This window comes from Mus caroli, chromosome 13 (genome assembly GCF_900094665.2).
Source record: "Mus caroli chromosome 13, CAROLI_EIJ_v1.1, whole genome shotgun sequence".
NCBI classification, from domain to species: domain Eukaryota; kingdom Metazoa; phylum Chordata; class Mammalia; order Rodentia; family Muridae; genus Mus; species Mus caroli.
Window position 1 is genome coordinate 102784438 of NC_034582.1, and position 17291 is coordinate 102801728.

The 17291-nt window shown below is 39.0% G+C and overlaps 1 protein-coding gene across 5 annotated transcripts in view; it reads left to right on the forward strand.

Moving 5' to 3' along the window:
* Window positions 1-17291, forward strand: part of Pde4d (phosphodiesterase 4D) — a 1431689-nt gene that overhangs the window by 922113 nt on the left and 492285 nt on the right. The window contains exon 1 of one of the 5 annotated variants that reach the window (XM_029468214.1): window positions 6665-9697. The exons of the other annotated variants lie outside the window; for them this stretch is intronic. Coding sequence (XP_029324074.1) covers window positions 9558-9697 — 140 coding nt within the window. The 5' untranslated portion in view covers window positions 6665-9557. Of the gene's footprint in view, window positions 1-6664; window positions 9698-17291 lie in introns of those variants that run through there. 5 annotated transcript variants of the gene reach the window in all.

Here is a 17291-nt window from a genome sequence, read left to right on the forward strand (position 1 = left end):
AGTTGGATCTCATGGAGGCATTTCCTCAACTGAAGCTCCTTTCTCTGTGATAACTCCAGCTGTGTCAAGTTGACACAAAAATAGCCAGTACAGGTGGGCACCACCCACAATGGCTAGACTTTCCCCAGTGTGGGTGAAGACCATAGTGTTCCCAATCATAGACTTGCATGGTTTCTTAAAGCATATAATGAGCTTCAAGTTTACAAAGAAGCATGAAATCCTGTCTCACCTATTGAAAAGACACGAGACTGTCTCCACATGTGCAACACTTGAGATGTCATTGCAGAGATACATTGTCAGATGTGGATCAAGCGCTAATTCTTTGTCCCCTGCAAGAGCAGCAAGTACTCGCAATCACTGAGACATTGCTCCAGCTCCAGATTATATGACTTTTGAAACGGGCAGAATGAGTGACAGAACTGGAAAGAGGTGTTAAAATATTAATGACAAGAAATATAGTTAGCTATATCTGATCAGTGAGGATGAGTCAGGCAAGACAAGCATACAGCCCAATGCCTCTCTTGATCCTACCACAAACATCACTTTCTTTGTCCTGACCCACTGTGCTGTGTTATGTGGAGCGTATGTATCTACAACACTGTGCTGTGTTGTGTAGAGGGTGTGTGTATGAAACGCTTAACTTACACAACACTGTGCTGGGTTGTGTAAGGGTATGTATCTACAACACTATATTGTATAGAGGGTATGAGTCTACAACACTGCGTTGTGTAGAGAGTATATATCTACAACAATGGTTCTCTGGGTTAAGGGATGCTACACACACTGAAATCCATGTTTGCATATACTCACACATTTGAGCTTGATAGTGACATTTTAAGGATATTTGATCAGCTACTTCGTTTTGCCAATAGACATGGCTTTACTGATAATAGTCCTAACTCTGATAATTGTATCTTGTCCCAAGTGCAGTATTCCAGTAGATGCAGAAGAATAAATAACTCAGCTGGTTATATACACACATAAAACTCCAAGTTAACAGAGGTAATGATCTACGTGGAAAATTTGCATTATTGAATGTAGATTTTGTATTCAACCATTGAGTTTTTAGGGATTTGGTTTGGTTTGGTTTTGGTTTAGTTTGGTTTTCATTTGTTTGGGTTTTGGGTTTGGGTTTGTTTGGGGTTTGCTTCTCTGTGTAGCCTTGGCTCTCCTGGAATTCACTCTGTAGACTAGGCTGGACTTGAACACATAGAGATCCACCTGCCTTTGATTCCTGAGTGTTGGGATTAAAGGTGTGCACCACCACAGCCTTCCTGAGTTTTTGGTTTTAAAGCTGAAAGTTCCCTAGCCTTTCAGAGAGCCTAATGAATATTAGAAACTCAAAATTTGATATTATAATTTGAAGTTACTAACAAGGATTGACACCTGTTTCTTTATTAACATTAAATATAGTGTCTCTTGATTTTTATCTTTTAACTATAAAACAATACATATATATTATTTTTGTCTATGAGAATCTCGCACATGTATGCAATGAAATATGATTATATACAATCTGCACTTACTCCTCCAACTCCTCTTATATTTATCACAGTACATCCTCTTCCTAACATCATTTTCTCCTCCTCCTCCTCCTCCTCCTCTCCAACTCCTCCTACTGTCCTATTAGTAACCCATGAAGTCTCATTATTGCTGCATGTGTGTGCCTGGATGGATGGCTAGTTACTGGAACATAGGAAATTAACCCATAGTCTGTAAGACTTTGAAGATTCAAATAACTATCTCATCAGCTTTCTCAGCCAAGAAACCATCAGTAAAGGGTAGTGCTTAGCGATCTTCTTACCTACCTAGCTTGATCCCGTGTAGGGGTTGGGGGTTGATAAAGATGTGCCATTCAGGGTTGCGTACATACAAAGTCTTCATTCTCAACACCTTCTGCATTGCCAAGAGAAGCTCTTCTGACCAAGGTTGGGAGCAGTCCATGATTATGGCCATAAGTATATTTAGAAGGTAATTTGATCATATTACCATTTATCACAATAACCCTAGCAGGGTTCTTCTCAGGGGGGCTCTGAACTCCCTGGCTGAAGTCTTTTGACCAGGATTACTGTGACAGGTGGAATATGTTCCATGGGATAGGTGTCAAGTCCAATCAGAAAGCAGTTAGTTATCCCCATTATAGGTCTACCACTGTCAAACTTGTAGGTTTTCCTAGAAGGTCAGTAAGGAGTCCTATGTAGGGCCTGGTGCTGAGTAAGACAGCTGATGTCTTTTCTTCCCTAACGGTCTGTATGGGACCTTCAGGTACCAGGAAAACTAGTGAGCAGGGAAGAAGTTTCACAGTCAATTTGAGACTGATTTCTCTACATCTTGCACCCACAATATGTGGTATCTTCAACAATAAGGTCTTATCATGTAATTATGGTGGCAATCAAGGCAATAGAAAAGGTTTTTCTAAATAGTCAATCAAAACATATAAAATAAAATACATATATATTATAATATTGTATATCATAGTATAATATATTATATATATGTATAATAAAAATATTTTAAATACCCTTTGCTTTTATTCTGTGTGCTAAGAGTAGCTAATTGAGTGTGTCTTGCTCATGTTGTTCTCGTCTGCACTGACAAAAACCAAATGTGTTAGCACATATGCACATTTGTAAGTTCATACTGAAGGTACTGTTCTAAAATGCTGAAATCATTATTGATATGGTCATTTTCCTTTTTTTTAAAATATAGTATTATTTCAGATATTTTTCCAAGTAATCTGTTTAGAAATCCTACAGCACGAGTATTGTTTGATGCTGGTCTCTATTCCATGACAGATACTTTTATGGTTTGAATTTGTGAATTATTGTCTTGGAATATTTCTGGCATATTGGTTTATGAAATAGGATGCAAATCCTCTAAAGCTTTTAAGATTAAAATCAAATATAATTTCACATCAGGAGAAGATTCCTTACAGTAATTCACTTGAGGTTTGTTGTTGCTTTCTGTTTTTCCATTTGGATACAAGTAAACTGTAGCCTTCCTGAAAAACCTATATTTATATTAAAATAAGCACATTGAAATACACATGAATCACACTTAAAGAATGCTCTTCATATTACACTTAGTTTATAATTTTCAGCATGTATAGTAAAATACTATAATAAACTATATATATGCACATATATTGTACATATACACACACTGTACACACACACACGAAAATACACACACAGATATGACTAACTAAATTGTGTCTCAAAGAATTTAGTGAGTTGGTGAAAGGTACACAAAATGTGAACAGGAAGAATTTCGAATTAAGATAATGCAAATTAAATGATAGTGATAAATTTTAAATTTTTAAATAAATAAATGTTTATTGAATAAGATAAATGCAAATTAAAATAATTAAAATTCTGATTTTTATTTTCAAATATGCTGTGAATATTTCCATATTTTATACTTGACACTAAATATTAAGTGCCCTTTCTTATCCTAGAAATTTATATTCTACCTCTTCTACTGCTACAGATACTTCTAGTGGAGTTTAGTGAATGTTCTAGATGTTCCAGTCATGAAGTGCACTGCATTGGATGATAAACCACTTCTTTTGTGAATGTACCTTCTCATTGCTTAAGAGAGAAGGTTTAAGCTTTGACTCTATGGTCCCAGATGACGAATTTTTAATAAATTAAATCATGAACAGGTTACCAAAGGACCTGTTAGTTTTTAGACAATCAAGATAGTTTTTTTTTAGTGAATTTCTTTTTGATTTCAGTTGGTACTGTTTCTCAGTTATAAGAATATGCAGAAATTGAATTTAGCAGCAACGTGCTGGGACACCACACAGTTCCCTGATGCTTAGCAGTCTAAACCCAGGCTTCATGAAGAACTTCTCCTGTTTCAGTTTTGAATGTGCTGAACAGCACGCCTTCAGCCTTTACTCAAAGTTGTCAGGAGGATAATGGCATCATTATTGATATGGTCATTAGTTAACATTTAGTGAGTGCCAATAAAGTTTTTGAGTGTCCTAAACACACCAAAACATTGAAACAAGTAAATTGTTCCTTACTGAAAAATCTGTATTTATATTAAAATGAATGTATTAAAATGTATGTGAATAACAATAAACACTTTGTATTATAAAGTAGCTTATAATTTGTTTCTGTAAATAAAATACTACAACAAGCTATGTTTGTACACATATATTATATATAGTATATATATATATACATATACACACATTTTTATGCTCCTCTCATATTCACATACATATACATATGTGTGTACATATATATGTGTTTAGATATGGATATATATATATGTGTGTGTGTGTGTATGCATTTATATATACTAAAAGGCATCTCTAAGAGATTTAGTAAGCTCTTGGAAGTTATATAAATGAAATCATAAAAATGCTTTAGTTAATATTTTCACTAAAAAGTTACTCAGGGGCCAGAGAGGTGGGAGTGGGTGGATGGGTAGAGAAACACCCTCATAGAAGCAGGAGGAGGGAGGATGGGATGGTGGATTTCAGGGGGAAACCAGGAAAAGGGATAACATTTGAAATGTAAATAAAGAAAATATCCAATTAAAAAAAAAAGAAGGGTCAGAAACAGAAAAATCATAAACAAACAGAAAGAACCTGAATTGAGTGGGCAATTGTTGTCACCTCCCATTACTGAGAAGCACAAGAAGGACTTAGGAACCACCAGGTTCAGAGGCCAGTGTGGGGCTGGGGTATGCTGTGGTTACAGTAGCAAGACAAGGTGACTTAGCCTTTTCATCACCTAACAGGGACATTGAACACTGAAGGAATGTGAAGAGCATGGAATCTTCAAACATCAAGAAAGAATTGCGAGGTTTTGAAGAAGCTATTGGCTCTCTGTTACTCTTTTGTAGAACCAAATTTTGAAAGGAAGGAGTCAAAAAAAAAAGAGGAACCCCGAAACCCTGAGACCCCTATCTCTACACTGGCTCACAGGTGGCCGAAGGCAGCTTTACCAAATTTTAGGTTTCTAAGAGTTTGTCAAGAGTCAGCCTCCTTCTCACAAAAGGATTTTATTAGAAAGGACAAGGGGACAATGGGTAATGCCCCCATTCTGTTTGCTTTGGGTCTGTGTAAAGTTTAAGCAATATGTCTAAATGTCTCTGTGATGCTTGTGTTGATGTATCCACTTGCCCATACCCTTGGAGACAGAGGTCGGGGCAGGCATCTGGTGTCCTGCTCCATCTCTTGACACAGATTCTCACTGTGTGCTGGCAAACTTTGGAAGTCCCCTTTTCCTTGTTCCTCCACAAAACCATGGTTTCGGCACCCACATCACCGTGTCCAACTTTCTGTGTTAGTCCTGTAAACGCGCCTATTTGCAGAACAAGTGTTACACCCACAACCCTGAGTAGCTTTAATGAAAACGTTAAGTGTTTTGATTTGCTCTATGTTTGAGCTCATACGTCAATAGTAAGTTAACCGTATTTTTCCTCACATCTCTCATTTGAGGATGGTTAATACTCGTCTAGCCTTGAATGATCAGCTAATGTCGTGCTTTCTGCGGGACTGAAAAATGTAAAGACCACAAGACCTAGTCAGTCTTTGTGTTGCTTGATCTGAGGCTACAGCCTAGCCTCAGGGACCTCCCCAGGTCTAAGAGTCAGTGGGTAGTGAATGGTGATCCTTTGCTTATCAGAACTGAGGCTGGGATGAGCTAGAGAGCCTGCCATGGTTCACCCAGACTTAGAAGTTCTGTAAAGTGACCGTTGTCTTTAAATACAACAAAACAAGAAAGTCCTCAACGTTTTTCCTTTTTAGAACGCGTTTCTAAGCTGCCACACTACTCTGCCTGTTGTTTTCTGAAAATCACACATTCATTCATTACTGCCTCGTGACGCATCATTTTGTAATTTACTAGCCGTAGCTCTTAACTCAGAACCTTTCTTTTATATTTGCCTTATGTCTGCAAAACTACTCAACTTAAGGTTACTCATTAATTTGTAATGTTAGCTCCCTGAACTGGGAGATAAATTATATTTTTCTTTGTTACGCTTCAAGAATTTTTAGTGCTTATTATTGTTTTTCAGTTGTTTTATCTTATTTGATACAGTTACATATTTAAAAGAAGAAAGAAAGAAAGAAAGAAAGAAAGAAAGAAAGAAAGAAAGAAAGAAAGAAAGAAAGAAAGAAAATTTCACCTTAAAAATATTAGGCTGAAGGGCGGGTATTTAAGTCAGTGACAGAAACCATGACTAACATCTGTGAGGTCTCAATTTCAGTTCCCAGGACTTAAGGGGGAAAAATCAATTGACGTTTCTTTTAAAAGTATATTTTAATTTGAAAATCTCATTTAATGACCTAATAACTGAGTCATTTTGTGTTTTCAATCTAAAGTGTCTGCTTATGTCATTGTCCCCACGTGGAAACATAGCTAGCCAGTATCAGATGGGAAACCGTGATGCCTGGGAAAATTTTGTTCAGTTATTTGTTGTTGTTGCTATTACTGTTGCTGTTGTTTTTGTTGTTGGGTTGCATAGACATTCTACTTTGGCCTATGAATAGAATGGAAATAGAATGTACTAAAAACAGACAAAAAATGTCAAGTGAAAATGCTTATTAGAATGGAAGTTATAGTGCTACCTTATTTTTGTTTTTTACAAATATTACGTTCTAAGGAGACCCGCTTGCTCACCTGGCATGAGAAGAATGTACTGGTTTTGAAATAGTTAATGCCTGTCACATCATCCCTACCATAAAAGGAAAAGGACAGATGCCTATAACCTAAGTGGGCTCCAGAGCTTCTTCTCCCTGAAAGTGTGATGATGGACACATACTAGCCCTTAGAGTTCATTCTCAAGGGGGCAAAACTAATTTGGAGGGAATAGAATAATACAGGCAAAAATCATAGCCATGTGGTCATACTTCTTTCTGCAAATCTATTTGTCTTCCAGCAATATTTAACTTCTGAGTACCTCTACTCCTCTTTAGCACAGGGTCAGAGATCATCTCCGCCTCACAGCACCACTGAGTGGATTAAGTGGGATGATCCTGTGAAGCACTTAGAAGATGGCCAGGGACGTTACTAGTACACCTAGATCTTAAATAATGATATTTAAGTATATACTGTAACAAACCAGTTTGAATTACTGTGTGATACCTGATTCCAAGCGTTGAGAGTCTGCTAAGAACAATTCACGCTGAAAGGGTTCTGGGCAGGCTCACAAATGACCTTAGGAGCGAGATCTGGTCCCTTCTAAACAAAGGTGCTTCAAGGACATTGCCTCGATCACAGGAAGTCCCAGTAACTTTCCTCAAGTCCCTTTGTGCTACAGGGTGCCATCTTTCTGCATGCAAAATTCAAACTGCTTTAAAGGAATCCTTTAGTTCTTCCTCCTCCCAGGAATGAATTCTTGACCTGGGACCATCAATTCATCAAACCTTAGCAGTTCCGAAACTAATTCTATTTTTTTTTTAACATCTGCTTTAGAATTTATGAGAAATGAATCCTCTTCGCCCCAGTAATGTTTTTTTCTACAAGGACAAGAATTCACTGGGGAAACCCTAAGTGAAGATGAATAGGATGTTAAGTGTTGCCAGTATTCCTTTTAATATGAAGCAATTTCATAATGGCCTTATTAAACACCCAAGTTAAAAGAGATACATTAACGGTTGCGCACGTTACCACGGAGAAGCCCATTCTCTGATTTCAGGCAAACACCATTCAAGAGCCAACCTACTATTCCAAGAGTTTACTATTTTATTCTTGCTTCAAAATGGCATCAACGGCGACGGGGTGCTTTCGGGGGACTATTGCACAGAATTTCTGCAACAAAGGGGCAGGCTCCAGGAAATGAAACGGGAGCTCTCCTCCCAGCAACACACCCCCTAATCAAACAAGCAGCTTTATGACATGCGCAAACGGAGCAGAAGTCTAAGTGACTTCAGCAGAACTAGCTTCCCCAGGATTTCCTGTCCAAAATCAGAGTGTGGAGATCCGTACTTAACTGGTTACAAATCATCTAGTAAGCAAAGCTGCCCCACCCCCATATTTTTGTTTAAAAAAAAAAAAGAAAGAAAGAAAGAACATACCTATCATTTGCACATTCTCTCTGGACTTCATTTGTTCCCTTTCTTTTCGTTGAATAGGTAGAAAATTAAACAAACAAACAAACAGAAAAACCTTCCTCCACCTATTTGCTCAGTGTGTCATTTCCCTGTGAGGTTATTTACAGGTTTCTTTAGCCTTTTTTCCCCTCCTGCCTGGTAATTACTTACTGAAAGAAATCTGCTCCTTCAGGGCAAGCTCTTCCTTTTAACCCCTTTAGCTCACTCTTCCTTGGAGGCTAGCAAGGAGTGCGCGGCTCTGCAGTGACTGGGAACCCACCTAGAGGGCCCCCTTGACGCCAGCATATCCCCTGTCAGGCAGCAGTCTGCAGCTGAGCGAGCGGGCTACTGCAGAGTTAATGTACAGTACCAGGGAGCCTGCAAGTGTCCTGCTCTGAGCTGGGGCGGCACAGCCCAGGGCAGACAAGGCGGCTGCGAGGATACCAAAGGTTCTGCCGGAAATTCGGTGTGGGGGGACTCCTGTTGCCACTGTGTTTCAAAAGCATGCAAGGTCTGTATAGCCTGGGCATGAGAATCTTGCGGATGTCAGAGCACCAGAGTAAATGACATCTAATTGGGAACTGAATCGGGGCGGTAAAGACAACAGAGAGAAAAGAAAGCCAGCCGAGTAAGAAATTCTTAGACAACGTCTGCCTTGCAGCTGTGAAATTCATTTTCTTTCCTAATTAAAAAAAAAAATAAAAAAAAAAAAAAAAATTAAAAGCTCACACACGGTTTTGACGACAACAAATTAGAGGGGATTCGGCAGTGAGAGAATCGATAGCTTAGTCATTTTACTGAAAGAGAGCAGACAGCCTTATTGTGGGGTTAGGCGGCAGATGAATTTCATCACCACAGCGCCTTCTGAAGTCATGATGGGAGCCAGCACCAATCCTGTCCTGCAAAGCAGAAATTACTCATTGCCTTTCTACTTCAGCATTCGAAACCAGCAATTCTGAGATCGGGAGAAGAAGTTGCCTTGCACTATACATGGTTTCTAGTCCCTCTGCCCAGGTCTTCGTCGGACACGTCTCAGACTCAGACAGTAGCACTGCGTTAAAGTGACCACACAGGAATATGTTCCTAAGAAAGAAGAAAAAGCAGTATTCATCCCTAAAGGACAGCATGGCACAGCGACCTGAAGTTTTCCATTTCCCTCCTAACACTTCTTTAACAAGGATAACAAGAAACTGTCTTTTGACTCCTTTTTGTCCACATTCCATAGTGCTTTCTATGAGGATGCATTAATTCATACTCAAGACACTTGGATCTCACCAGGACAATACTCGCCATCATTTAGGAGTAGAGACTGGACTGGTTCTATTAGTGTGTTCACTGGTAGGAGCTACATGGATGGACTCATACCTGCAATACTCTGTGATGTTTCGTTCTCCAAATCCTGGAAGGGCTTTTGTTTTTGCTGTTTGTGTTCTTTTCTGGGGGGGGGTGTGATTTTTTGGGGGGGGTGAAATTCATTACTTGTTGGAATAATTATCCATGATCGATGCTCAAACCAGACTGTTGGGATTCACCTGTGAAAATCACTACATGCAACAAAGGAGACGAGGAAAATCTTAATGACGGAAGAGCTGCGAACATGATGCATGTGAATACCTTCCCTTTCAGAAGGCATTCCTGGATATGGTAAGTAATCAATGCCTTTCAGTCTGGAAACTCAGGATTCTAAAAGCCCCATGGCAGCAAGCAGAGCAAGGTCTGTCTTGAGTGCTCAGTATAAAACCAAGAAGACCATTTGAGAAAGTAACGATTATGCAATTAAAATTTTCTTGTTGCTGCAAAGCATCCCAAATAAGAAAAGCATAAGGATGTTCACGATAGCTAATAGTTCATAAACAAAAATAGACAACCTACCTAGTAAGGAACAGAAATGGTAGGACTGGAAATATGCTTTGTCTATGTTATTATTGTTTTTGTTGTTGTTATTATTATTTGAAAATGCTCTAGAAAAGGGCATACATGGATTTCTGACACCAAATATCAATTGGCCTGCATTTCCATAGAAGGTTAAGGGAAACTTTGAATGCTGACTCAATAAAAAACAAACAAACAAACAAAAACCCCCTAATACCTGACCTGCTCATATTTAAGACTGCTTTAGTTATTCGAGGGTAGTCCTGGGCTGAACCACTAGAATTCTGATAGAATGTTCACACATGAATCATGCAGTGGACCAACTTTGTAGAACTTGCTTAGTTCTTGGATGTGTGGTCAGGTGTTAAGGTTCAGTCCAATGATCCAATATATGGAGGTCTCCAGACATGGACCATCCCATCCCGTTTCTTATTGGCATCTGTGACTGAGTGTGTAAGAGCTCATTGCTGAGGCCATTACAAGGACAAAGGTGCTTATTGTGAAAGTTGCTTGTTTTTGTGGTACCTCCGAGGGGGCGTGGATTCAATTTCTTACAGCAGAAACTTTGTGATTTATGATAAAAGCACATGACAAGGCCTTTTGTCTCCCAACATACACATGAGGGGCTGCCTCTATTGGGCCTGATTGCCAAAGTATATTCCCTATGTAAACATTTTGACCAGACTCAGGATAAGCAATAGATATACAAACACAGATTTCTGAGGGGTCCATAGCTGCTTTTGGGACCAACCATCTCATTGTCTAAGACACCAGCAAAATCACCTACTGGGTTGCTACAGATGTTCTGATTTCCAGTTAAAAATCGCTTCCAGTGAATGTGGGGGTGGGGGACTCTTCTGTTACCCTTGACAGGTGCCTGTTTTGTTACAACTCTAGAGTCATCCACAGTCAGGGCTGTGGCGTATCTCCCTTCTCTGATGACCACAGCCTCTGTTCCCAAGCTCTGATGTCTATGAAAGAGGCAGAATAGCATGTCTGTAGGCCTCAGGGGCCCACTTCCAACTGCATCACCAGTGTTCCCGACTCAGGAGGGCTTTGGTGCCAGTGCCTCCCTTCCCTTGTTGGTGAGGGCCATCTGTCAGCATAAGGATCTAGTTGTTCTTACAGCAAACGCACATCAGGAACCCTTAATTCTAAGATTAAAAGTCCTGGATGTAGTCCTTGCTACATAGTATGCATCTATCCATTTTCCTCTATTATCACAGCTCTATGGTTAAGGCCATACCTCTTAACCTTGGCTTTAAGTAAAGCAAAGGTTATTTTCCCTTTGAAGGATTCACATTCTCATTTCCAGAAAGAGTACGTTGCTACAAAACAACAGCTTCTGTTTCAGCTAAGTCTTATTGCTTGAGTCCATTTGTTTATGTTGCAACAGCCAGGATCTCTGTCCTCTTTGAACACATAGTAGTGTAATCACCTTTGATTTTTTTTCATTAACCTCACCTCTACTTCTGACTGAAAAGAAATGAGCTGTTCAACTCTGCAGTTTGGGGAGAAAATGCAAATTTGCTTATTCATGCTTCTGTCGTTCTATGAAAAAAAAATGCATTCAAAAGAGGTATAGAGAAGTTGAGAGTTGTGAATGGTTTCTTTTGTGCCTGGAGCTAGGTAACCCTTCATCTATTTCACCTCACGCTGTGCCAATTTGTTATTGTTGTGAACAAACTGAGCCAGTGTGGATACCATGCTCTCTATGGCTATTTTCCCCTGGGCTCCTTAAAAGGCTTCGATATTGAGACATTTCACTCAAAGGAGGAAGGTGGTGTTTTTTTCCAGGTGACCCATTTAGTGTGGGGTTGATTCTCACCTCCCCCAGTTGTTGTTGCTTTCCTTCAAGATAACTGTACTTTCCAGCACTGCAGTAAACAAGTCTTGGTGTTTGACAGGAATCATTCATTCCCTTTGCTCAAGAGCCCCTCTTGGATCAGTCTCCAGGCTCTTCAGTCTTCTTGTTTCAAAAGGAAAAGATTTAGAAAGACACTGTCTTTCTTCATCTTCACATGCCCCTCTGTTTCTTTGTGGAAGGACAGATCAGAAGATGGCAACAGACCAATGGCTGTGAACAACAAGCATTTTAAAGGAGCCATGGGCTTTGATTTCAGAAACCCTAGCTCTGGTCTAGGACAGCGCTAAGCCCTTTGGATAGGCAGGGTAGAGAGAAAGAGAGAGAGAGACGTGGTCTAGCGGTTTTTCTCTTTTGTTTTATGAGAGGCCAGGAAGAAACTGATATGGAGCAGGTTTAGAGAAGTCTTCCGAAGTTTCTCGGGATCACTATCCAAATCGAAATTCTCATTATCCTATCCTTAGCCTGGCATGTTGATTATCATGCAGTTCTATGACAAACTCACTGTTTCTTGGTTACAAGTTAAAGTTAATAAGTGGTTCGAGTAGTTGGCTTAATAGAACACTACCCCTTGGGTGCTGGTAGAATAGTGTGAGGAATGTGTCTTTTTTGTTTGAAGCTACATTTGAAATATTCGCTGGAGGATTTTATTACAAAGGCGTCTTTCCATTACACATTTTAGCCTTTTTACTGCCTAGCTAAACAAAGAGAAGGGTTCTCCTGACAGAACAAACAAGCACTCTATGCCTCCGTGTTTTCTCCTGTCAAGTTTTGAGAATACAATGGTAGCCTGGCAATTCAGAAATGGGTCTTCCATGGTCAAAGAAGGAATACGCAGGTCAGCTTTCTAGGAATTTCAATTCCACCCAGCAGCAATTAAGAAGACTCCTGAGAAGCCTCAATTACTCTGATGTTGAGTTACATGACAGATTCTATCAAGAAGGGTAAATACTAACATGGGTTTGTAGTTTTTACGTACACACATATACACACACGCACATACATGATGAACTTTGCATAATATGATTTGTAAGAAATGTAAGATTTTATAAATCTGTACAAGATGCATAAAGTTGTGCTGAGTGCAATGAAGGCAGGTAGTTTCAAAGTTTAGGAGGGCGTTCTATTTGAATTTCTTTGTATTTCCTTTGGGATGGGCTCAACTGACTTGGAGAATGGGGACTCAGAGTCGTCAACAAACTCTGTTGAAGAAGGTTTTGGACTAGTAATTGTGGATAATGATTAATTATTTACTTATTTCATTTTCTAAGGACCAGATGTTTAAGTGCTTTGTCATAAACTGCTGTGGTGATGCAGACAGCTCATCTCGATTAAGAGGTGAAATGGGGTGATTATAACCCCTTAAATCAATATTGAGCCTGTTTTTCCTTTGAGGCTCCTGCACTTCTTTTGTTGGAAAATATGCTCCCAAGTATCAGTTCCCAAAGGCTGCAGTGTAGCAGACAAGAGTTGGGTTATAACTCGATAGTCCAAATATGCGACTTGTGAGCTAGCTCATTTCATTTTTTTTTTGATTGCTATATTTTCTTCGTAGAATGGGGCAAAGTATACATGACCATGTAATAGTATAATTTGCATCTGTTCAAAATTACACAGTATTTTAAACAATTAATCCAATGAATGAACATTTGAAGAAAGACAAATGGCTTGCTGTTTCACAAAGGGAAAGTATTTCTCTCTGGCCACTTTTGGTCTGAACTTTTTAAATTGAAACTACAGAAACAATACGTAGAAGTAAAGTGTACAGACCGAGATCGCTTTGAACGGTAAATGGTACTGATGTACGCACAGACCGTATTACGTCTTGTATAGAACAACAGTATTATTCTCAGTCTGGTAAGCAAAATTCAGTCCGGATCTGCGCACTTTCTACGGCAGTTGCACGGCAGCTGACCTTCTTACAGTACTTTCTCTTCCTCTTTGCAACAGCTCTTCTCAGACCCAAAGCTTGGGTCTAGATCCTGGTAGGACCAAAAAGTCTCTTTGTAAACACTGGATAATCAACTTATGGCTGATAGGTATGGGAGTTCTTCTTGTCCATCCATCAATCAAGCACAGCTGTAAATTCAGGCCATTATAGGCAGAAGGTCAGGCTTAGACTAAGGTTGTTTTTAATTAGATGAACTTCTGATCTTATTAAATATACCTTAATTGCCTCTTGGCTTTCTATTTTAATGTCTTTTATTGTCTCTAGTGATATGATTCTTGAATTCTAAGTGATACCTTAGAACTTATAAGTGAAAATTAAATTTGATTACTAGTATTATGATTGAGAAGGAAATTTGCAACTGGAAATTCTAGTGTGTGCCCACAATGTACGCAAATTAAGCTTTAGTTTTTTAGGTCTCTCTCAGATTGTTAAAATTATGCATTCTCAACTACTGACTGTGGAAACAAAAGGAGAAAAAGAAAGAAAAAAAAAAGAAAGAAACAAAAAAGAAAACAGAAAATCATAAGCCAATAATGTGGGCTATCTCATGTCTGTCACGTGCTTCACTACCCACCCTGCTCTTTCAGCTTTGACTATTGAATTGCTATTTTAATGCTGACGTCTTCAGCGGAGAGAAAATGTCTTCAACTCTGGGGGTGGGGGTAAGGGATGTGGTTCAGAGTGCTAAAAACAAAAGAATAACTAATAGGAAAGTAACAACGACTTTCTCATTTGCCAGAGATTTAATTTTCCTTTTGTCTGTTTTAACCCCTTACTCACTTTCTATCTTTCTTTACTCATATCACACAAAATTTTATGGTGTCTAACTTTATTCCAATCTTTTAGGCAATAATTCAAAAATCCTTCTAAGCCATAAGTTAACTAGGGTGGTCTTATAATCACTTGATAGACTATTAGATTGTGTTTCCTATGGTTTGAGAATTATCACCCTATAAACATAGCAAAGACAACAGGTTAGGGATAGTGTCTTATAAAATTTGTAATGCATATATACATGGATACATGTGTATCTCTCGGTCTCTCTGTATCTCTCCGTCTCTCTGTCTCTGTGTATGTATAAATATATGTATGTGTGTGTGCGTGTGTGCATGTGTATGTATGTATGTATGGTTGTATGTTTGTATGTATGTATTAGGGTTGAAGGATGAATAACCTGGATTATACATGCAGGCTATATAAGACATGACAACTCCCAAGTATGTATCAGAGGGCAACAACACTAACCAAGCTCTCATGTCCATCCCCTGTGGTTTTATAATAGCAACATCATGTATGGTATCTGTGTTTGGGGGAACAGCGATTGCTAAATTGTTGTACATGTGAAGCCTGTCTCTTATCTTTTCAATATCTCTCTACTTTATGAGATACGGTCTCTCCCTGAACCTAGAACTTGTGGTTTCAGCTAGGCTGGCTGACGAGTGAGTTGTCTGTCTTCCCAGTACCAGTACCAAGGTTACAGAAATATACATACCATCATGTCTGGCTTTTACATGGGCACTGGGAATTCTGAACTCTGGTCCTTACTTGTGGACAGCAAGCACTTGATCCATTGAACCATCTCACTAGCCAACAGTGGCCTTCCATTTTCACTGTCTTGACTCACTCTTTACAGAATGGAATGCTTAGAGCATAAGGGACTTTCTCAAATGTCATGCTTTCTCAAGGTGACATTCTGCTGACACATGAAACCGGCCTACTCTAGGTCTGGCCTTATTTCCAAGCTCAATCTCCCTGTAACAAACCGTATTGGTTTTTTGTTTGTAAAATGTGCCTCCATAATGTGTCCATGGGCCTTCTAGAAAACAGATTAACAAAATACCAGGAAAAAAATCATTAGCAAGTTGCATAAGTATGCCAGACAGCTGAGAATGTGAGTGGCCTTTCCTTGAAACAGCGTTCGTTCATGTTGGCACTAAGACCTGCACTTCCCCTACATCAGCAACTTTCTCTCTTTTCTCAGAATGAATAATGTCTGCAAGGAATTTGCCCTGAACTGTGTTCCTGAGCCATGCTCACCCATAGGGTTCTTTGGGGATTAGAAGAAGATGGCTCTCTAGGCAGATGTATTCAGATAGTTGCCACACTTTAGGCCGACAAAGAAGAAATACAACTGCAGGAAATGCTAACTGAACAGCGCACCGGTGCAAAGTGAGGTGCCCTCTATACTAGGCACAAAAGCAGTCAGCAGGGCATGAAAGGTCTGCTCAGTTTACTGTATTTTTAGGTGTACTATTTAGTCACGTGCAAACTAGCCACAGAACTGTATTATAAGCTCTACTTGGTGACTGACAAATGAAATATTTCTGACCGCGTCTTGCTGATCATATAAGTTTTGGCATTTGCTGCTATCATTGCTGCTCTTCAAAGTGATCAACCAATGATGGGATTTTACATTTTATAATGCCCATAGGCAAAGAGCATTAGCGCTATCTGAAGTGAGATCTGATGCTGGATAAGATCATTTGTAGTGAGTTATATTGGCATAGGAGCAACATACTGATTCTTCTAAGCATAAAGTATTCCGGAATAAATACCATAAGAATCCTATCTTGGAGATAGCCATAGGTCTTTAAGGCAACTATAGAAACATATAATTATAGTACAGTACAGAGCAGATAACTCAGAGATTCAGAGATATACAAGGCATCATGACATACAAAGGAAGACTCAACTTAATTGCCTTAACCCAAATACCTAAAGAAGTGCAGGAACAGAAGACCATTATACATACATATATATATTACACACATACACACACACACACACACACACACTCATATATATATATAAAATCATATCATATATATATCATATCATATATAATCATATCATATATATGATATATACGTGTATGTGTATCATACACTCATATATATATATATATATATATAAAATATCATACACGTGTGTGTGTGTGTGTGTGTGTGTGTGTGTGTCCTGAATGGTTTAAGAATTACCAGTTGCTGAAAACAATTTGGAGAGTGGGATGAGGGAATGTCTCAAGGAAAGATTTATTTTCAATCAATCAGTCAGTCAATCAATCAATCTATCAAACAAACCTTACAACTAGATAACTTGGAGAAAATGCCTTCATTGACAATTTTAAGCAGACAGTGTGGGAGGGGAAGTAGAGGGCAGGACAGGGAGGGTACAAAGGGAGGAAAAGCCAGTTGCTAATGTAGAGTCATTCCCAAAGGAAGAATCCTGAAGTAGATCTGGAAACCTAGTGAGAAACACAGTGCCTCTAAGAGAGGAGGGAGGCTAGGAGGACAGATGTAGATAATGTATGAATTACATTGATGAGAGTCTTGAGATACTTAGGGAATTTGGTCTAGTTATTTCTGTTTCCTATGAGATATGTAATTCAAAGAAAAAAAGTCATATCTCAGCAGGGAACATGGCTTAGTTAGGCAAACAGGGTGCTTAGTCAGGCCATGAAACATGTTCAAGGGTGTCAAGCAGACTGAAAATAGGACACAGATGCTGAGAGGAGATATCAAGTCATTAAAAGGTGTTTTGTTGCTTTTAAA